The sequence below is a fragment of the Felis catus genome, chromosome X (genome assembly GCF_018350175.1).
Source record: "Felis catus isolate Fca126 chromosome X, F.catus_Fca126_mat1.0, whole genome shotgun sequence".
NCBI lineage: Eukaryota > Metazoa > Chordata > Mammalia > Carnivora > Felidae > Felis > Felis catus.
Genome location: NC_058386.1, coordinates 97516520 through 97538341, shown reverse-complemented (window position 1 = coordinate 97538341; position 21822 = coordinate 97516520). Strand labels below are relative to the sequence as shown.

Below are 21822 nucleotides of genomic sequence, written 5' to 3'. Positions count from 1 at the left end.
TCCCGGCACTTGTAACCCGGCCAGCTCCCTGGGAGACAGGGCGCTGTGTTCCCCAAGCTCCACGCTACCAGTTGGGGTCAGCTGCCTTTTCTCTGACCTACAAAACCTTCATCAACCGGACGTAGCTCCTCATTACCCCTGCAAGCACCACGCTCATACCCCTGTGTGTACTTTGTCTTTCTTTCCTCCCTACTATTTTCATGGCCCTGCTACTGCCATTCATGGAGTGTTTATTAAGCACCTACTATGTGCGGGCACAGGACCATACATTTGAACCTTTGGTCATATTCTGTCTTAGACGAGTCTGGGTATGTAATTCAGGTGCCCCCAACAAGATTGTAAGCTCCTAGAGGGTGAGGGAGTGTGTCTTCTACTTCTTTTGCCTCCCTTACAGCACCTAAAACAGAACCCAGCACAGTCATGGGCATGTGGGAAAATACTTGTGGACTTGACTTCTAGGCTCAAGTGTTCAGTGTGAGCTCTTGCTCCGGGGAAGGATGAGAACAAGGAGTATACAGCTCAGTCACCGGTATGTACCGGTTTCCAGGGGCTCTCACCCTCTGGGAGGGGGCGGTGATCCTAGCCCCCTCGGTCCCCTTTAGCCTCTCTATCCACACGTAGGTGCCTCATCCCACTCCCCCATCTTCCAAAGGCTTTCCCCATCAGCACCTGTGAATTCTGAATAACTAGCTAATCGTTGTATCTGCTCATTATTCTCCTTATTTTCCACCTTCGCGTGTTCTGTATGCATTCAGCCATGTCAATATCACCTGCTGTGAATTTCTGAACAGGAGAAGCCTGGGTGAGGCCTCTTATGCCCACACAGCTCGGAGCTTAAGAAATGCCTCTTGGGGCACCTGGGTGGCTCAGTCGGGTAAGCATCCAACTTCAGCTCAGGCCATGATCTCACGTGTTCGTGAGTTCAAGCCCTGTGTCGGGCTCTATGCTGACAGCTCAGAGCCTGGAGCCTGCTTCGGATTCTGTGTCTCCCTCTCTCTCTGCCCCTCCTCTGCTTGCACTCTGTCTCTCACTCAAAAATAAGTAAATGTTTTTTAAAAATTAACAAAAAAGAAATGCCTCTTGATGACGACAGGGAGGGACACCACGGTATGAGGGCCCGAGGCCCCAGAGCCAGGCAGCAGTCGTATGGAGGGACGCTCGGTGCCTTTCCCCTGGAGCTCTGAGCTTTGGTTTGCCTTCTATTTGCAGGCGCACCTGCCGTTTGCTGTCATCGGCAGCACAGAAGAACTCAAGATAGGCAACAAGATGATGAAGGCACGGCAGTATCCTTGGGGCACGGTGCAAGGTGAGTGAGTCTCCAGGAGACCGGGACAAGGGAGCCCCTACCGTCTGCATCTTTGCTGGTCTCCAGCCTCTGTGTGACCAGTGTCTAACTTGTCCCGGGTCTCTACCCATTCGGCTTGGGCTTCCAACAGCCACAGGCAAGCTCTGGCCCCATACCTCGATTCTCCGCCACGAGCAAGCTCTCTTTGTCTCTAATGGAGAAAGCGTTCCCAAAACAAAAACAAATGTACGTGAAGCAAGGTAAGGAGCGTGCCAAGGAAGCGTGTGTGTTGGCCCGAGTGTACCGGGAGATGTACCAGAATATAGCAAATGATTAACAACCCAGATACCCGTCCAAAATAGATTGGATGAGCTGCAAAGTGTTCCTATGATGGGATATTAGACAGTGGTGACAATGCATGGATTACAGTTACTTCTACATAAATGAATCTCAGAAACATAACGTTGGATTAAATAAATCATAGAAGAATACATGATGCCATTTATATGAATTCCGGAAGTAGACAAAACTAAACAAGATAAATATATTTTTAGGAATTCGTATGTAAGTGCCAAAACTATAAGGAAAAATGAAGGATGATAAAGCCCAAAGTTGGGATAGTGCTTAAGTCCCGTTTCAAGACCAGGAAGGGACACAAGGTGTGGGTACTATTTCACCTGGGTTGTACATACATTGGTATTCATTTTTACTTCTTTATTTCTGTATATATAGGATTATTTTACAATTTAAAAACTGATTTATTGGGGTGCCTGGGGTGGCTCAGTTAAGCGTCCGACTTTGGCTCAGATCATGATCTCATAGTCCGTGGGTTTGAGCCCCACGTCAGGCTCTGTGCTGATAGCTCAGAGCCTGGACCCTGCTTTAGATTCTGTGTCTCCCTCCCTCTCTCTCTCTCTGCCCTCCCCCACTTGTGCTCTCTCTCTGTCTCAAAAATAAATAAACATTAAAAAAAACAAACCCAGACGTATTGTGGGGCGCCTGGTTGGCTCAGCCGCTTGAGCATCCGACTCCTGATTTCGGCTCAGATCATGATTCCAGGGTCGCGGCATCGAGCCCCGCTGAGCGTGGAGCCTGCTTAGGCTTCTGTCTCTCTCCTCCTCTCCCCCTCTCCCCCACTGGTGCTCTGTCTCTAAAAAAAGAGCCCAGATGTATTGTATGTACACTCAGGAAACTTCCTTTTGTGGTCTGCCTGACATGTTGTAAGTCGTCCCTGGGGCTAGCCAGTTCTGTGGATAAAGCAAGGCCTAGGCCACTGCCATAGGTGGAAGGTGTCTGGTCCTCCAAGCCTTCAGCTATAAGCTGGGTCTCTGAGCACGGGGGCACCGTGTGCCAGAGGGACGCTGATTCACAGTACACTTGTCCCTGCCACTGAGCAAACAACAGAAAGAGGGTGGGAAGTTGTCCACCCCCATGCAAGGCTGGCATGCTTTAGGGCGCACCAAAGACCCTCCAGTGATAGCTGGATTTTCCATAGATAGGACAAGACTGGTTATCAGAGCTGTGCTAGGTTGTGGTCCTTCTCTGCCATCTGGGGCTGAGATCCTCTGCTAGGAACATTTGTGAATGGTTCCTGGACTCACGGTCCTAACTGGGAATGAGTTTGTGGCCTGAGAGACGGGAACCTGAAATAAAATGAGGAGAAAGCAGCAGGCGTGGTTCCAGTGACTTCGTCCGATTTAGATCACACACACCTAACCAACAAAGGGATTTTCGAAAGTTTTTGTTAGCAGTTGGAGTTCGCTGTCGTGTTCGAGTGACCTGAGAGGTTGCCTGACTGATGTGATTTCTTTTCAGTGTTTATTTGTTTTTGAGAGAGAGAAGCAGAGAGGCAGACAGAGAGACAGAGAATCCCTAGCAGGCTCCCCATGCTGTCAGCACAGAGCCCAATGCAGGGCTCGAGCTCACGAACTGCAAGATCATGACCTGGGCCAAAATCAAGAGTCAAATGCTTAACTGACTGGGCCACCCAGGAGCCCCTGATGTGATTTTGAATGTTAGCCTAGGTTCTATGGCAGCGAGGGGCTTTAGCCCCAAGGCAATGGGTCTTTTTTGATTTTTAAAAAAAGTTTTATTCAATCTCTACGCCCAACGTGGGGCTCAAACTCAAGACCCCGAGATCAAGAGTCACATGCTCTTTGGACTGAGCCAGCCAGGCGCCCCAAGGCAATGGGTCGTAAGCAGAGGGGTTATGTGAGCCCATCTGAGCTCTGACAAGGTTGCTCTGATGGCCACGAGGCAGTCTGCTGCAACTGTGCCCCACCCTGTCGTCCCAGACCCCCTCCCCGCGCCCACTACCCTCTCCCAGGCCCAGTAAGACAGAACCTAGGGTGAGTGTGCCTGTTGGTTGTCTCAGACACCACCGTCCCCACATGGTCAGGCCAGACACTGCCACAGCAGCCCAGTGGAGCCATGCCTGGAGGAGACACGGGCCAGAGGCTGCTCACAGCCTGGCGTTCCAACCAGAAGTCCGCTTTGCTTTGCTTTGGTCTGTGTCTCCATCCTTCCTGGCCACTGCCCCGCATGCAGACCCTTTGCCATATGCCATACTCTTTTGAGGAGGGGGCTCGTTCGTTCAGGCCGGAAAGTGGGGTCCACTTTGTCCTGGCCACGTTGCTGCTGTCAGGCCGTTATCCACCCCCTAAAAAACACCTCCTTTGAAGCTACTACCTACTGTCCAGATGGGCCACACCTGCGGTCCACACCCCTCCTTGTCACTGCCATCTGTAGATGTCCTTCTTTAGACGTGGCACCTGCTCAGAGCCTTTGCCTGGCCTTTAGATTGCCTGCGTCTGAATCCTAACTGCAATTTACCAGCCACATAACCTTGCCTGCCCTTATCAAGGCCTTGCATGGGCTATTTCCTTATCTGCCTGATAAATTCTGATTCTTCCGTCGAGAGTTAACTTAAGAATTGCCTCTTTGGTGAAGGCTTCACTCTGCTAGGAGTTCTTAGCGCACCCCCCCCCCCCCCCCCGCCGCCCCCTTCTTCTGGGCTTTCACTGTGCCTTGGCCATACACCTCCATGTTGGTAATTTTTTACATTGTATTATATTCGTCTCTTTGCATCTACTTTTTCACTAAACTAAGCTCCTTAGGGCAAAACTCCGTGACTTCGTTTCTGAATTCCCGGCGCCTCATACAATACTGGGAACAGAGATGCCGCAAATATGTATTGGGACAGATGGCTGAATGTGCATTCGCCATTATCCCCAAAGCGGTGCAGAGCAAACAAACAGTCCTGTGAGTGTCTGCTCCGCGAATTTGGGTCGGGGTGCTACGGAATGTCTTCCCAGGTATTTTTTGGCCGTCTTGCAATCTTCCCTTACTGTCATCCTTGTGACTCTTCATGGGCGTTTGCAGCGGGAAAGTGAATCAGGAGGCACATTCGCGGGCTCTGCATCCGCGAGGTGGAAAGGCGATGTCGCTGTTAGGCGCCTGGCCTGTCGTTTTGTCCGTTTCCGCTGCTCCTAGCCTGCCTTTCAGTGTGCTTTCAATGCCCCCGCCCCTGCCGTGCAGTTGAGAACGAGGCCCACTGCGACTTTGTGAAGCTGCGGGAGATGCTGATTCGGGTGAACATGGAGGACCTCCGGGAGCAGACCCACAGCCGGCACTACGAGCTGTACCGCCGCTGCAAGCTGGAGGAGATGGGCTTCCAGGACACCGACCCCGACAGCAAGCCCTTCAGGTACCTCTCTGGCCAGCCCAGCCCACCCAGGGGCTGCGGAAGGCTTGCCCGGGAGAAATCACACGGGAGGCGAGACGCGGGTGCCGAGACCTTAGGGCAGCAGGGCTGTCACCTGCCCGGTCCACTCTATCGCCCCCGCGGCTGTGGCAGAGCGGGCTTGGCGAGCGCCCGGCCCCGGAGGCCCAGAGGACCCGGGGCGGGGTGGGTGCGGGGGGCGGCGGGCAGGGGGCGGGGCGCCCAAGCTCCTTGCTGCGCGCGCACGTATGCACATGCGCACTAGCCGCGGGCAACTCTAGCAGAGGGGACCCCGGAGCCGAGGCTGTTTTCTGCAACGTGGCAGTTTGTGCCTGTCCTCTGACCCACGTCCTTCAGCAGACTCCGACTGCCCCGCCGGGTGTCCAATCCGCTCCTTCCCCTCCTTCCCATTATCAAACCAGGTGGGACCAGGTGGCCGTCATTGCACGCGTATCCGTGAACTTCAGGCCCTTCAGGCGCTGTCCCTAGTGTCTGGCGTTCAGGCGCAAGTTTGGTTTTGACCACCGGGTGTTAATAACCATTGACGTCCGTCTCAAATCAGAACTTGAGGTGCTTTCAGAGAAGAGGACTGTTTTCGAAGCGGTTTGCTATGCCGACAGGAACCACACGCCAAGTATCATCGTCTGATCTGTATGCATGCGGCGTGACATAAGTCCCACATTTTAAAAAAAAAATTCTTTTAATCTTTATTTATTTTGAGAGAGAGACAGCGTGTGAGCAGGGGAGGGGCAGAGAGGGAGGGAGACAAAAATGTGAAGCAGACTCCAGGCTGTCAGCACAGAGCCTGGCGCAGGGCTCGAACTCACGAACTGTGAGATCGTGACCTGAGCTGAAGTCGGACGCTCAACCGACTGAGCCACCCAGGCGCCCCAAGCCCCACATTTTAAATTATGTGGTGCCCTTTATTACAGCTCAGTCCCCTCTCAGGAAATGTCAGGCCGCAATTAGGAAGTCAGGGAGATACTTGCGGGCTAAGAAAGCTTTCAGATGGGCTCCGAGTCCCATCTTTGATTTAAACTCAACGTTAGATATTCCTACCCCACTGCTTCCTTTCTGGAAATTCTCTCTGCCCTGGCTTTTCTAGCACCGACCTGTCTGGTTTGAGTCCTTCTCTCGCTACTCCTTCTTGGCTTCTTCAGCTTACTCCTTTTTTTTTTTTTTTAAGTGTATTCATTTATTTGAGAGGGACAGAGACAGCGCAAGCTGGGGAGGGGCAGAGAGAGAAGGAGAGAGGATCCCAAGCGGGCTCTGTGCTGTCAGTGGGACTCGAAGTCCTGGAGATGTGAGATCGTGACCTGAGCTAAAACCAAGAGCAGATGCTTAACCGACTGAGCCACCCAGGCACCCCCCGAATTATTTTAAAGTGCTTCCAAGCTCCAGGAGTTCTGCTTCCCTTACTGTTCCCTAACTTCCCCCAAATCCTCTGTCCCTACCAGCCCTTCACATTCAGATCCCATCATTTCTTTTTCTTTTTTCTCCTGTTTCCTCCATACCCCACCCACCTCCTCTCTGGCAACCACCAGTTTGTTCTCTGTATTGAAGAGTCTGGTTTTTTTTGTTTGTTTGTTTGTCTTTTTTTTCTCCGATTGTTTTGTTTCTTAAATCCCACATGTGAATGAAATCTCATGGTATTTGTCTTTCTCCGACAGATTTATTTCACTTAGCGTTAACACCCTCTGGCTCCATCCATATTGTGGCAAATGGCAAGGTCTCATTCTTTGTGTGCGTGTGTGTGGCTTTTTTTGTGTGTGGGAGGCAGAGATCCCATCATTTATTTGGTTTGTTGGGAAGTCTGTCCATCACGTAGCAGCCAGAGTGGTCTTTCTCATTTTCAAATTGCCTGAAAAAAAAACCAGTCCTCCTGCTTAAAACCCCGCAGTGGATACATGAGCAAGTCTGTAACACAGCGTCCAAACACCTACTCTCTCCTGTCAGACAGACTCAGGAATCTCAACGCCCTCTACTTCACAGCTTGCTTGATCCCCTCCCGCCATGTTGAACTACGCCTGGTTCCCCAAGTACATCATCCTTTCTCCACACGTGCCTTTCCACATGCCGCCCTCTTCGGAGCATGATTCCTCCTCTTCTTCACTAGGCTGACTCCTATCGCTATAAAACTGAGTCCAGGCTGGGGTCAGGGAGTCTTGGCCTAGGCATCTCCCAGTAGACCATGAGTTCCTTGATGGTGGGCATAGTGGCTGTCTGCTCTAGATGTTGAGTGACTAGCATAGTGTCACTTAGTTCTGTGTCTAGCACATGATGGAGTCTCACCAAGTGTTTGAAATAGTTCATTAAGGGGCACCTGGTTGGCTCAGTCAGTTGACCGTCTAACTCTTGATTTAGGCTCAGGTCATGATTTCATGGTCATAGGATCGAGCCCATGTTGGGCTCAGCACTTATAGCATGGAGCATGCTTGGGATTCTCTCTCCCTCTCTCTCTGACCCTCCCCCTGTCAAAAAAATAAAATAAAATAAACTTGAAAAAAGAAAGAAATAGCTCATGAACTATTATAGCTAGTTAATAGCTCATTAACTATTATCTCTGAAACTGCAGTCAGTTTCAGAGCCAGGACCTGGGAGCACAATGCAGAGGAAGGATCCCGATTAAGAGATGAGAGACCCAGCTTCCGGTCCCTGCCCTTCGCCTGACTAGCCGTGTGGTCTTGAGCAAATCACCTCACCTCTCTGGTCCGGTTTCCTCGCCTGTGTAACCAGGGCACAGAAGCAGATGTTCTAAGTCCGGTTCCAAATATTGTGTCCGTTCAGCAGGGCTGCCCTGTCCCCCTCAAGCAGCCCTGTGATCCTGCAGTCACATGCTAGGCAAGCTGCCTGCAACTCTGCGGTTCTGTTTTTGCACCTGTCCCGGAATTGGGGGAGGCTGGGGGGAACCCGAGGAGGATCGCCGGCGCCAGTTTTCGTTGAATGGGAACCGTTCCAGAGGCAGGGGGATTAACCTGACCGTGTCTGCAGCTTACAGGAGACGTATGAGGCCAAAAGGAACGAGTTCCTAGGGGAGCTCCAGAAGAAAGAGGAAGAGATGAGACAGATGTTCGTCCAGAGAGTCAAAGAGAAGGAAGCTGAACTTAAAGAGGCGGAGAAAGAGGTAAATGCAACCCTGAGTGCCCAGGAGGCAAGAAAGAGGGGGCTGAGCTTGGGCACAGCAGGGGCTTCTGCCCCAGGGGCACAGCCAGCTAGAGCCTTGCAGCTTCCAGGCAGGAAGGGGTGCGGTATCTGCAGCCCTGCCTTGGCTGGCACGGAGGGCACTGAGAGATCTATGTCTTCTTCTTTTCTTCTTAATGTTTTTTTATTTTTGAGAGAGAAAGAGAGAGGGTGCACCCAAGTGGGGGAGAGGCAGAGAGAGGAGAACAGAGGACCCGAAGCTGGCTGTGCGCTGATAGCAGTGAACCCAACGTGGGGCTCCAACTCAAATGCGAGGTCATGACCTGAGCCAAAGTTGGGACGTTCAACCGATGGAGCCACCCAGGCAGCCCCAGATACATGTCTTTTTGATCCCTCATTCCCCAAGGCCAGGATGTGTTCTCGTTCTCTGAGCTACGTAATTCTCTAGAGCTGCACACTCCCATGTGGTAGCCACTAGCCACGTGGGGCTATTTAAATTTAAATGAATTAAAATTAAGTAAAATTGAAAACTCAGTTCCTCCGCATTTCAAATGCTCAGTCCTCATGTGACTAGTGGCGATCGGATTGGACAGCCCAGGTACAGAATATTTCCATCACCGCAGAAAGTTCTAGTGGGCAACGCTGCTCAAGAATCAAGACGTGACCTACCCCCTCAGAGTCAGGTGCAGACTCATTCTTTTCCCTCTTCCTGGCAGGTCAGAACTCGGTAGGGACAGGTGATCACTTTCTTGGCTGTCCCACCCCATGCTACCTGCTTTGACGGCCACAGGGTAAGGTGTTCCCAGGCGGTCCTAAGTACCTTGCTGAAACCTACATCAGTGACAGCTGGGGCATTTACCCGGTCACTTGGATATTCGGTCCCATTTCACATTAGCAGTAAGGGAACATCTGTGCAGCCCTGGCAAGTTTTTAAACTCCGGTTGGTTTATCTGGGGTTTTCATCAGGTAAGTCATGGCTGACAGAGTGAAGTTCGTCCTCCAACCATTGCCTTGTCCCCAAGGTCCACTACCGGTTTGCCCGCTGCTGCCCAAGTCAGTGGCCTCGGCTACGGTTTTAGCCGTCAGTGACTGCTTCATCTCTCTGGGCCTCGAGACCCATACAGAAGGGAAGGACCGGGGCGCCTGGGGGGCTCAGTTGGTTGAGTGTCTGATTCTTGATCTTGGCTCAGGTCATGATCTCATGGTTTGTGAGACTGAGCCCTGCGTTGGGCTCTGCGCTGAGTGGGAGCCTGCTTAAGATTCTCTTTCTCCTTCTCCCTCTGCCCCCACCCCATTCGTGCTCACTTTCTCTCTCTCTCTAAAAAAAAAGTGGGGGGGGGGCGCCTGGGTGGCTCAGTTAGTTGAGCGACCGACTTGGGCTCAGGTCATGATCTCACAGTTTGTGAGTTCGAGCCCCGCGTCGGGCTCCGTGCTGACAGCTCAGAGCCTGGAGCCTGCTTCTGATTCTCTCTCTCTGCCCCTCCCCCACTCGTGCTCTGTCTCTCTCTGTCTCAGAAATAAACAAACATTTTTTAAAATTTAAAAAAAATAAAAGGGAAGCACTTACTTACTTCCCAAGTCTCTTCCCCCTGTCATCTGCTGTGGCTCTCTAGGGTCATCACCAAAGTCCATGGCATGGATATTGATTTTATTTCAGTGTCACTTTCCAAAAGAAAAATGTCACCCAGTAGTTTTGGAGGGAGTTGTGAGGAGATCTCAAAGATGAATGAATGAAAGGCCAAGGAACAAAAGCCAGGTTAGAGCAGCTGATGGGCAGGGCTTCCACCACCCTACCCCAAGTGGCTACTGAAAGCTGGTCTACACGGCAAGCCTGGCACCCACCGGCCCTCACTACGTGGCAGTCCCAAATACCTGTAGGACCCGGAGACCTGGCCCCCTCCGTCCTGTGCTTCGAGTGCTACAGAATCCTAAGTTCTCTCCAAAAGCGAGTAAGGTTATGCTTGGTCCATTCTTAGTATTCAGGGTAATCGATCACATTCTAGTTTGCCACCACAACGGCCTGCCAGAATATTCTTCCCATTCTCCTTTGGGTGTCTGATTCATTTTTGTTTTTAATTTACTTAATTTTGAGAGAGAGCACAAGTCGGGAAGGGGCAGGGGGCGGGGGGGGGCAAAGAAGATCCGAAGTGGGCTCCGCACGGACAGCAGCGAGCTCGATGCAGGGCTCGAACTCCCGAACCGTGAGGTCATGACCTATGCCCAAGTCAGACGCTCGACCGACTGAGCCACCCAGGTGTCCCCTGGGTGTCTGGTTCTATTCAGAGCTAGCTGGGTCTCCCCTTGGTCAAAGCTGAGGTCTCTGCACTCATTCTATTTTATAAAATTCTTTTATCTCTTTCCATGTCTGAGGACAAGTATTTTCTCTGACCAGCTTTGGCATTGCGGAAGTCTTCTCTGCAATCCTTGATGATCCTCCTTGATTAAAGGCGCATAAGAAAAGGCAGGGGCCCCTTTCATATCGGGAGATCTCACAATATCATCCTCTAAAGAATGGTTTCACCTTGGACAAATTCCTTAACTTTTTCAACCTTCTGTTTCCTCATGACATACAGATGATAACAGAAAGGCTATTGATACTCACAATTAATATGGCCAGTCATAGTTCCCTGCCCATATTCAAGACAGAAACGTGGAGGTAAAGTGGCAGGAGAAGGGAACTCTCCAGAACACGGTGCCCTTTGGGGCCCTCATATCAGTTCCTGGCAGAGAGTCTCCTAAGGTCCCAGGGCCCTGAAGGACGCCCCCCCCCCCCGCCCCCCGCCAGTACCTACCCGCCCCGGGCCAGCTCAGCTGGGAACTCACTGTAAGCAAGGACTGTCCTCAGACTCCCTGTGCCCCCCGCCAGCTGCATGAGAAGTTTGACCGCCTGAAGAAGCTACACCAGGACGAGAAGAAGAAACTGGAGGATAAGAAGAAATCTCTGGACGATGAAGTGAATGCCTTCAAACAGAGAAAGACGGCGGCTGAGCTGCTCCAGTCGCAGGGCTCCCAGGCCGGAGGCTCCCAGACGCTGAAAAGGGACAAAGAGAAGAAAAAGTAAGTGCTAGGCTGCTGTGGGCTTCTGGCTTTTTTCTCCTCCTGCTCCTCCCCCCTCAGTGCAGGGCCTGGAGACAGATGGGCCTGAGGGCTGGTGGCCCAAGGTGAGCCGTGGGCTGACAGATGCACTTGGGGACCCAGAACTGGTCTCAGTGTCCCCTGAGTTTGGGTGACTTGAGAGTAGGGGACGGCTGACGTCCCAGAGGCCCGGCACCTGTGCTCGGCCGCTTAGGAAAGCCCTGCAAAGCTCTAGGTAGGGGGAGAGGGAGGGACAGGAGAGGAGAGGCAACTGGAATGTGGGAGGGGACAAAGAAGAAAGAAGGAAATCAAAAGAACTCTAGAGTTGTAAGAAAGAGATGGATGAAAGGAAGGGTAGATAGAGGGTCGGGGGGGAGAGAGAGCGCCTTGGCGGAGCCTCTGGGCACCCCCTTTCTCCCCAGAGGTTGGCGCCGATCTGGCTCACGGGCCGGCCTGCTCATCCTGTGTCCGAGGTGTTCACCTCCCCATGCCTGTAGCCACCACCCCCCCCCCCCAACCCCATTCTCACTTAGCTGCAGCCAGCAGTTGAATTGCTGCTCCTGAAGGCTGCTGCCCAGTCCTGGTCTCCCACCCTGTGCTCTCCATCCCTCTTGGCTGCTTAGCTCTTTCAGGCCTGGGCTGCTGAGAACTTGGTGGGGAGACCTCAGGTGCTAGTAGATTCCGTGTGGCCCACCCTCAAGGTGGAGAGTGATTGCACAGGGTGTCTAGGTCTCCTGGGATCTGGTAAGGCAGGCTAGCGTGGATTCCCGCCTACGTGTGGGTCCGTAACCCTGACCCAATGCCAGGCTTTGCTTGCCGAAGTCACCCATTTGTCATCCCGGAGCCAGAGGACAGGGAAGCATTTCCAGAGGGATGTACACAACACCAGGAACTGTCCGGTCGTCCTTTTTGCTCTAGTTTCTGCAGTGGGACTCGGGGAGCCCTTGGAGGCACAGTTGGGCGATGTCCTTACTAAAGGGGCCTGAGGGTCTGAAAGGTGTCCAGGGTCATTGCCTTCTGTTCTTAGCTACTTGTTCCTGACTCAACTGTTGGACATTTGCCGGAAGGAGGAAACCTCTAACTTGCCTCTGTGCCTGGCCAATCGCTTAGGAGTGAAACAGTGGCTTCCGTACAACAGTAAAAGATCTAATATTTGTAGGCACTCAACTTGGCAATCCAATGACTCAAAAGTGTAATTTGAACACTTTCACCAATCAGTCCAGAGATGTTTGTTACGGAGTTAAACCACTAGGTGTCAGATCACTGACTAATGAACTTTTTTTGGTGTTACCTGATGGATAAGCTTTAACTAGCCAGAAAAGAAGTGTCACTGGACACACTGATCTGGCATTGTGTGTTAGTTGCACCAGCAGGAATGGGTTCCTATTTTTAAGATCAGAAAAACCTAAATGTGTCTTCCGGCTCCAACCAGCTGCCTTCATAGCCTGAGGTATTTGTCAACTCAATCCCTGGGGCAGCTTCGTGGCCCGCTTGCCGGAACTAGGAGATTCCTTTGTTTGGACCCCACTGACACTAAACTATAAATACTCCCAATTCAGTTATTCAGTGGAAGTTTCTGTCAGACCAGGTTCTCTCCTAGTTGTCTCACATGAACTGATCCCCCTCTCTCACTCCAGGCAGAGGACCCTATATAGGGAGGCGTGTCTCTCCAGTCTCCAGGAATATTTGGAATTGGTGACGGCGCCTTTGTCCAATTCCGAGACGTATGAAAACCTTGCTGGCGTGTGGGACTTCATATTAGCAATCAGGGCAAAATAGACTGTCGTCTCCCATCTTTCCAGACACAGAAATGGCCCAGGCCTGGGCTTCTTTTTTTGTTTTAATAATTTTTTTTAATGTCTACTTACCTTTGAGAGAAAGAGACAGACAGAGTGTGAGCAGGGGAGGGGGCAGAGAGAGAGAGGGAGACACAGAATCCGAAGCGGGCTCCAGGCTCTGTGCCGTCAGCACAGAGCCCCATGCAGGGCTTGAACTCACGACCCATGAGATCATGACCTGAGCCGAAGTTGGACGCTAAACTGACTGAGCCACCCAGGTGCTCCTTGGGCTTCTTCTGTAATGCCATGAACAGTTGGCTAAATTCTGGAAAACCCTTCTTTAGATCTGGGCCACTCTGCTCCCATAGTGCTGCTGGTGGGGGGGGGGAGGTTTGGAGGGTAGAGGCGGTGGCAGGAGGCACTTCTTAAGAGTCGGTAGTTGGATGTAATAGAGTCACATACTCAGAATTTCCATTGGCTGCCCTGAAAGAGGTTACGAAAGAATATTGGTGTTCCCGGGGTCCCTCCCAGCCCGCCCTTCCTCCCCGCCCCCACTCTTCCTCATTTCCTTTGATCTCTAACCCGTCATTGTTTGTGTCAGCTCATAATATTGGATTTCTCCTCAAGCTCACTCCCTCTTCATCAGCTCTTACTGTTTTACAGTTAACTCTGCTGTTTGCTGCATGCTGCATGAGACCCAGGGTCCTGGTAAGCTTTATTAACTCTAAATAGAACCGCCAGTGGCTTCTAGAACACATGTCCCCACATCCCACTCCCCACCCAACATCTAATCACGCAAGAAGCCGCTCCACTGTCCTAGCTCTTGGGACTTTACAGTATGGGGACATAGTTTGCTGTGGTCTCAGGTGTACGTGTGGAATGTTTGCCTGCGTGGTTCAAAGCGGAGCGTTTTCAGACTCGCTGCTGGAAGAGTTGAGTAGCGCAGGAGGATCCCGTGGGTCCTCAATATTTGAGGTTTCAATTGTGGCCGTTCTTTTTTTCTTACAAGTACCTTAGCCATTGCTTTCAAAATTAACTAACGTGTAAGTGACGAGGGAAGCTTTTGGGTTTGCGAGGCTGTCCTGCAATGTCACACTTGGCATTGACCCCAGGTTTGGGTATGTTCCAAGTCAATGGAAACTTGCTTCTCTATTTCCCTGTGGTGGCTGTTTCTTATTCAAGGGGTTCAAGTTCTCAAATTCCCTTTGGCTATGTGCACCCCTCCCCCCCCAAAAAAAACCCTATAGTAAAAGTGGAAGAAAAGAGATTTCAAATATTATAGAGACTTCCTCACATTTCATTTTATGAATACCAGCTTTTATGTACGCCTTTGACAAGAAGGTAAGCAGGTAACCTTTGGTAACATGGATTCCTGAGGGCTAGGCGTTACGTCTACAGACTGAATAAAAGCCGTCCTTCACGTCATGTGGTTTATAGGTTGGTTGTAGCAATGATTAAGTACCTTCTGTCTATTCTAGGCTCAGTGAGCAGGGAGGAAACATAAATATGTTTCATTTAACATAATTAGGCCTAATACTGTTTTTTACACTTTATCATAGAAACTTCCAAACAGGAACAAAAGAAGAGAGAAGATAGTATAACGCAGCCCCCTGTGCCCAAACCCTGCCCCCAAACAACTGTCAACATCTGTCCAGTCCCATTTCCTCTATTATCCCAAACATGCTGGAGCACTAGAAAGCAAAACCCACATCGTTTCATCTGGAAATACTTTAGCATGTAGCTCTAAGAGCCAGTGATGCTTAAAAAAACAAACAAACAAACAAACATAACCACTACGCTACCATTATCACACCTACAAAATTAACAATTTGTTAACGTAAAATTTCTAGTCAGTGTTCAGAATACTCTAGTTGTCTCATAAATGCCTGTTCCGCATGGTTTGTTTGGATCAGGGAATATAAAACACTGAGAAGACTTCTCCCCACTCACCAATGTAGTTTATGATTTAAATGGCCAGCCCGCTGTGAAGTCGCCAAACCGATGGCCACAGCTACTACTCTGGGGACTTTGGACAGCTGGCAAAACATCCTACTTTCAAGCAAATCTCGAAGAGGAAGTCCAGGCAGGCTTCTGAAACATAAAGCCCCTGAAACAGCCAAAGGGAACAACCCTCAAAGAACAACGAGATGATGTATTGTCTGGCTGACAGGCGAGTCTCGGAGCCCCTGTTAGTTGACGGGAATGAAAGGGCCGACTTCCATTTAGGAAGGCCACGAGCTCCTACAGCGTGTGTCCGCTGCTGTAGTTCTGGTGCCCAGCCAAGTGGCTGACGCCCAGAGGAGCTCCGTTCTTTGTTCCCCCATTTTCAGTGAGGACAGCAGGAAAGCTGTATCGCGCTAGCTTAGGTCTCAGTTGATTCGGGTTTCGGTGCACGTGGCTTGTCACAACTCGGGTCAGGTTTCCCTGAGTAGATCGTTGTCGGTAGCCATTATGAAAATGAATTCTGGCGAAACGATCATTAAAGTCGCGCCCTACCAGTGAGAAGCAATTGGCACACGGTGGGAACAGCCAACCCCAACCCCGAAGCCTGGCAGGCTTCTCCCCAGTAGACCGCGAAAGTGGTTCCAATCCAAATAAGGGAGGGAGGCCTTGGCCCCATGGGATCTGAAAGCCACAAAGGAAGCCTGTCCCCTCCCCAAAGCCCTCGGTCCAGGGGCGGATCACAAAGGCCACCCCTCATTAACTGGAGTGCCAGCAGAGGGAGGCTCTCTGTTTCCTCACTGCTTTCGAAATTGCTTGAGGTGCTGCGGCCTGCTGTCTGCAATTGTAAGAGAAATTCCTCTGTGACCCATACGCAGTCGCAGATACCATATGTCGGTGGCTACTGGCCCCTTGACCCGTGGGGGGGGGGGGCGTGCAGCACGTGGACAGTACACACATACCCAAATATATCCACCTTCCCGTGCAGCCCAGAGCATAGGCCATCTCAGTGTTGTTGAGGCCTCTCTTCCCCTCGGGAGTAGACAGACTAAAATAAGAGGTGAGCATTTTGTATAGTGTTTTAACACTTTCCAGAGCGTGTCTCCAGACGATATATTCTTTTCACCTTGCAACAATCAATGGGAGGTAGAGAAGGAAGGAATAATTAATCTTCAGTTTGCAAGATGAGCAAATGGAGGAGTGAGTGACTTCGGAGCCTTACCAAGGGTCACACAGTGAGTTAGTGGCAGAACTGGAACAAGAATGCAGAACGCCTAATTTCTGGTATAAATGGCTATTCACATGAGAGGGAGAGAATGTGTGGGTGTGTGGATATGTTCACTCTGAGGAAGTGACTACAAATATACTCACATCTCACATCTGCATATGCCTTTAACTGTCCCTCGCAAATATCTAATAGCTTTTATTTAATGAGATAAACGTATTCTTTGCGAGTAATAAAACGGAGGCTAGAGACACAGGCAAGGAGTTGTCAGGAACACGTCAGTGTGATGGAAAGAGTCTTGATCAAAGAGCCAAAGGATTCAGGTTCTGATCCTGTGACTCTTTCTTTGTGACCACGGAAACGTCCATTGGTATCTCTGTTCCCGTCTCCTCGTAAGTTTCAAATGGGGATTGATACTACTTGCTCTGCTAATGTCACCGGCATGAAAGTTTAAATGACAGCAAGGTGAAAGTGCTGGGCGAACGCAAACCCATAATGGATTTGCCGTAGCTCAGGTTTGTCAGATAACTGTGGTCCGGACCCTATTGCAGAACCCCTCAACCATCCCCGGATACTTCTCGAACCGTCTTGCCCCGGGGCACCAGTCAGTTGACTGGGGCTGCTCCCAAGTAAGCTCCACCCCCTCTGCTTCCCCTAAGGGTCAGTGCAGCCGGTGGCTGAGAGCCTGAGAGCCTGGCGCTCTATCCAGTGGCCTGAGGCCACCTGGAGATTTGCTGACAGGATTCCTGTAGTGTCTGCTTGGGGGGGGGGGGGGGCATTAGGACCTAGTAATTCAGAAGAAAGTATTCTGGTGGCTGTTGATAATGATTTTGCCAGCTTAACGCCACTGTCCTGCCATTCAGAGGTGTGTGGGGGTGTGTGAGAGAGAAAGCATGTTCCCAGGAGCCAATGCAGTAAGACCCTATTCTAACATAGCTGTATTCTAATTATCCATTAGTCGTCATGACAATTTTCTTCTAACCTTTTTTTTTTTTTTTTTGGTACATTAATCCATCCGTTCATTAACCCAACTTCTCTTTTCATTTTCAGTTTGGGCTTCCTGTAGACGCCCTTTTCCTGCGCAACAGAGCTGGGCCTCCCTTTCTCTAACTCCCCCTTAACACGTCCGGGGGAGCACGCCACCTGTGCCCTCCCCTCTCTTCCTGCCAAAGTTTATAGAAGCCCGGGAGTCTGAGGATGGTGTCTGGCCTCTGGTCGAGAAGCCAGCGGTCGCCGTGGTTCGGAGATGCCTGGCGCATCCCAGCCCCCCTCCTGGCGCCTCCCCGCCGGCCTCTCCCCGGCCATCTTTGCCACACTGGGACACGTTCCATGGTCCCATCTGCCCTTCCCCACCACCAGCTTCCCTGCTCGTGACTGCGGCTTGTTCCCCTGAAGTATTTGCGTCCACCGTGGCTGGGTCAGAGCCAGTCAGCACGGCTCTTCCCCTTGGTCCCCAGGCACCGGGCCACGGCCCCTTCTGAGAGGGCTCCAGTAGGAGGTCCTCTGGTGCCTTTTCCCTCTGGCCTCCGAGCCCGGCCCTTTCCAGTTTTGAGTTGCTCCGCGAGTAAGTGCACTCAAGTTGTGTTAAAAATCCAGAACGCGTTTAGTTACGCCAAGCCCTTTCCAGAAAACTCGACTGCTGAAGAAAATAGCATAGATTTCTCCTCTCTATAATGCCGGGTACCCCACAAATGCAGAAGGGAGAATAAACCTGAATATTCTCACCAGCCTAGTGTCTTCAATGATAGACTTCTGGAATTCTTCTGAGGTGTCTCAGTATCTTTGTAATCTCCCTTAGGGCTCCACACCACCCCAATCAGGCAGAGCCAGTAGCAGGCCCACATTGGAAACTGCCAAACCGAGCGGTCAAAGAAGCAATGTCTTTCAGTTTTGCACTGATGGGTCTTCCCGTCTATTTAGCGCATGTCAGGAGTTTTAATCCGTATTTTGCATGTGTCCCCCCACCCCCACCCCCATAAGAAGAGGTGAGACAATCGGTTGGGGAGGCAAACCCAGGTGCTGTGCTTTGGAAGGTCCCAAACCTTATCTCCAGTCTAAAACTGTTCCAGCCCCAATTTTTATCACGGGCCCACCTGATAGTGACTTTGGGAACCCGTGTGAGGTAAAGAGGCCTCCAACGTCAGGGCCACGAGGTACAGTGTGGCCTTTGGTGTTTGGCCAGCGAGAGCGAGAGCGAGCGAGCGAGCGAGCTGAAGGTCACCTGGCAATGATGTGTGGCTAACACGCCGTTTCTCTGCCCTTCCTTTGCAGTAATCCATGGCTGTGTACTGAATAGTATCCCCTGCTACAGCTGGACTGGACTCCATTTAGCCTTTTAAAGCCAAGGCTCCTATTTTAACTGACAGCTTTCCTTTGGGGTGCCAGGCAGCATCCCCCACCCCTGCCGTGTACTTCACTTTGAGCCCCATTTCTTCTTTTGAGTTCTGCCTCCGAGTCCACTGGCACTGATCATGACCTCCTTTTGTATATCTTTTTTTTTTTTTGAGGTTTTTTTTTTTTTCCTTATCGCCTTTTTTTTCCTTCTTCTTCAAAAACACACAGTTAAACCAGGCTATGCCAAATTTTCCGGGCTTTTTGCAGTGTTGAGAATGGGGAGGGGGTTTCCTCTCTTCCATGGTAGGAAGCGAAAAGTAGAAAAAACAAAAACAGACACACACACACACACACACACACACACACACTTTACATTTTCTTGCTGGCAGAACAAGCGCTCAGTTTTGCTGTGTATTGTTTGGTGAGTCACTGATTGGTTAGTGACCAGAGGCGAATATGAAATATAAGCTAGTTTCTTGAGAAACTAGCAAGGGCCTTTAGAAAGTCTCATCGTGGAGCATGTTTGGAGACCCCGTGCTTGGAGGTTCAAAACAGTATAAAACACACAAAAACGTGGATACTCAGCCAGTAGCTCAGAGAGATGCTACGTTAAAGCTGTCAAGTCTCCTTGGGAAAGGCATCCTATTTGCGGCTTTGATGTCTCCGTGTCCGGTTTTACGGCTGTTTCCCGAGAACCTCAAACTTAAACAACCAGTGGACCCCCATTATTCTGGGTTATTATTTGCATTACAAGTAGGAGGCCCCCTCATTTACATTTGTTTACGGATTAACTACTTGAGACCTGAGGAGTTCTGAAAACTTCAAAAGTAGTAGCCCACCCAGCCTTTGGGAGGACTTCAGGGACTAGGCAGAAATTTCGCCTCGAGGGGGAAATTTCGGTCCATTAAACAGATAATGACCCGCTTCGCCCGCCCCTCCCCGGTAAGGGCAATTGAGGCCCAGAGAGGTCCAGGGACTTGCCAGATGTCCCAGTGGTGTTTCACAGCAGAAGCCAGGCCACACTCAGTGTGTCCTGACTCCCAATCCGTTCCACAACTGGATTCAACCTGTTCCTATATGTTCCTGGAGACCCAGGTCTTTTGATGTTCGGAGAAAATGAATAGTTAGCATTACAGGGCCTTTGAAGGGTTTTTTTTCCCCCCCAGAGAAAAATATCTGAGGATGGAGTGGGTAGGGGCGGGCAAAGCAGCGGACCAGGCCAGCTCCTGAATTGAGTGTTTCTGCTGACGGTGCCTGTTGGCTGGTCGGCTTTCCTGGAAGTCTGGAGTGGGGCCCAGGCCTGCGAATGTTTACCAGGTGCCCTAGATGATCCTTGTAATCAAGGAAGTTTGGTAAACAAAAAATCTAACCTGGGAGTGAACATGAGGCCTTTAGAAAGCCGATTAAAAGGGTTAAAATAGTTATTTTATTGGGTAGCTTTTCTCACTGTAGACAGAAAGGGGTTTCTTTTTTCCTTCTGCAGTGAAAAGGCTATTAAATTAGTACGATGGTTATTGTTTTTCTTAAGTACCTAAATACTCTGTTAACTTCAGGTGAAACAAAACCAGTCATTAGGAATGGTCCGAGCTTTCCTGGAAAATCCCCACGTGTGATCACGATCACGATCACACACACACACACAGACACACACGCGCACACACACACACACACACACACCCTCATTTCTCTTAAGCCAAGAAGTTTGCTTTTCCCACCTGAGGTGCAGATCGCTTTTGGTTTTGGTTTTGGTTTTAATCATTTGGCATTCACATGTGGCTGCTTTGAATTAAAACAAGAAGCTTTAAACTGGTGTGTGGTGTTCTTAAAAACCTTCTTGGCAGATTTCCGAGTGTTTGCCGTCTATCAGTGTCCCCATCTCTAACCTGTCTTCTCCAAGTATAATCTCTGCTACCTCGCACTGCCCACTCCCCTTGCCTTGTCTTACTTTGGACGTCCCTTTTCTTCGGCTAATTCCGTGTTTTCTTTCTCTTTTCTCTCTCCCTCTCTAGCTTTTTTTAATCTTGTCTCCAGCAGCTGCACTAAGTCTAAAGGAGAAGACTGCCATTATAGAAGAGTTAGGGTTCCATACTGTCTCAAACCAGAAACCAACCAGCCCCCTCTCCCCTCAAACTGCGCGCGCACACACACACTGCACACTCCACAAGTGTTCATGTGTCCCTGTGTCCAGGCAAGAAGCGCGCTCCCGACTTACTTGGTATTTTAAATGGAAATATCCTAACCTAACAAGGCAGGAAAAGAACCTTCAGAGCTGGAGAATGGACCAAATGTGACCTCAGAGAGACAACTGCAGACGACTCACCCAAGTGTAAGTGACTGGGGCCGGAGACCTCAGCTGTGGGTGTGGATGTGCTGTTCACAGGTTTTCTGTTTTTCCTCTTTAAATGCCAATTCTCCGGTTCGATGGGTTGACTGTCTAAGGCCACTATTAAACACCTTTGAATACGGAAGAGAAAGCCACGCGACAGTCCTATCTTCAGCATTCACAGACCTTCTGCAGACCTCCCCTCCCAGCAAGGGGGGAAGTGGATCCGCTAACACTCAGGTGGGGAAGGGAGAGACAGGAGGCGGGTTTAAACTTAGAGCAAAATGACTTCATTCAACCCTCCAAGGCCAGCTGGGGTTTTGAGAGAGGGTTCCGTCCAACCCGGGTTCTGCAAGGAGAGCTTTGATGTTGAGAAATCTGCCTTGAATTCATTGGTTTAACTTGCATCAAAATACCATGTATGTGAGTGTGCTTATTCCCCGTATAGCCCATCGCCATTCTGCTGTCCAGGGTCTCCTGAGAGAGCCTCTTTGCATGTTTTCCAGAATCTGTGTTGTTTGTTTTTCCTTTCTTCTCCTTCGTTCCCTTTTTTTTTTTTTTTTTTTTTTTTTGCTCAAGAGTGTGACCAGTCACTGCCCCTCTGGGGCTTTCATTCGCCAGGAGAAACCTCCCGAAACCAGCACTGTTTAGCTTGGTACCTTTCTAATGTCCATGTCAATTTTCAATAAAATTCAAAGAAATGCTCAATGGCTGTGTGATCTGATCTTAAATCTTTAAGGGATGCGTTCCACCACGGTTTGCCCTGGGCGGGGTGGGTGGCTGCCTACCACGTGGATGACTTAAGAGGCTCAGGGAGGTGAGCCCGTGTGCATTCTTAGGAGGTGGGCCCTGCTGTGCCCCTCCTCCCCATTTAGGCCTGAAATTCCCACGGGGCGGGGTGGGGGTGGGGCAGGAAGTCCTCTACTTTTCCTTCATTAGCGTGGATTTAACTGCTGCATTGAGCTGATTATCCTCCAGGATAAAAGGTGTCTTGGAAAT

The 21822-nt window shown here is 50.6% G+C and overlaps 1 protein-coding gene across 8 annotated transcripts in view; it reads left to right on the top strand.

Annotated features, from left to right (window-relative positions):
• SEPTIN6 (septin 6) overlaps nt 1-21531 on the top strand; it is a 68004-nt gene extending 46473 nt beyond the window's left edge. For 3 of the 8 annotated variants that reach the window (XM_019824222.3, XM_006943961.5, XM_019824216.3), the window contains 5 exons: nt 1210-1306; nt 4823-4991; nt 7998-8130; nt 11014-11204; nt 18438-21531. In XM_019824222.3, coding sequence (XP_019679781.1) covers nt 1210-1306; nt 4823-4991; nt 7998-8130; nt 11014-11204; nt 18438-18462 — 615 coding nt within the window. In that variant the 3' untranslated portion in view covers nt 18463-21531. Of the gene's footprint in view, nt 1-1209; nt 1307-4822; nt 4992-7997; nt 8131-11013; nt 11205-13663; nt 13709-17216; nt 17894-18437 lie in introns of those variants that run through there. The other 5 variants (XM_019824221.3, XM_045050526.1, XM_019824219.2 and 2 more) reach the window with 5 other exon arrangements.
• The last annotated feature ends 291 nt before the right edge of the window (nt 21532-21822 follow it).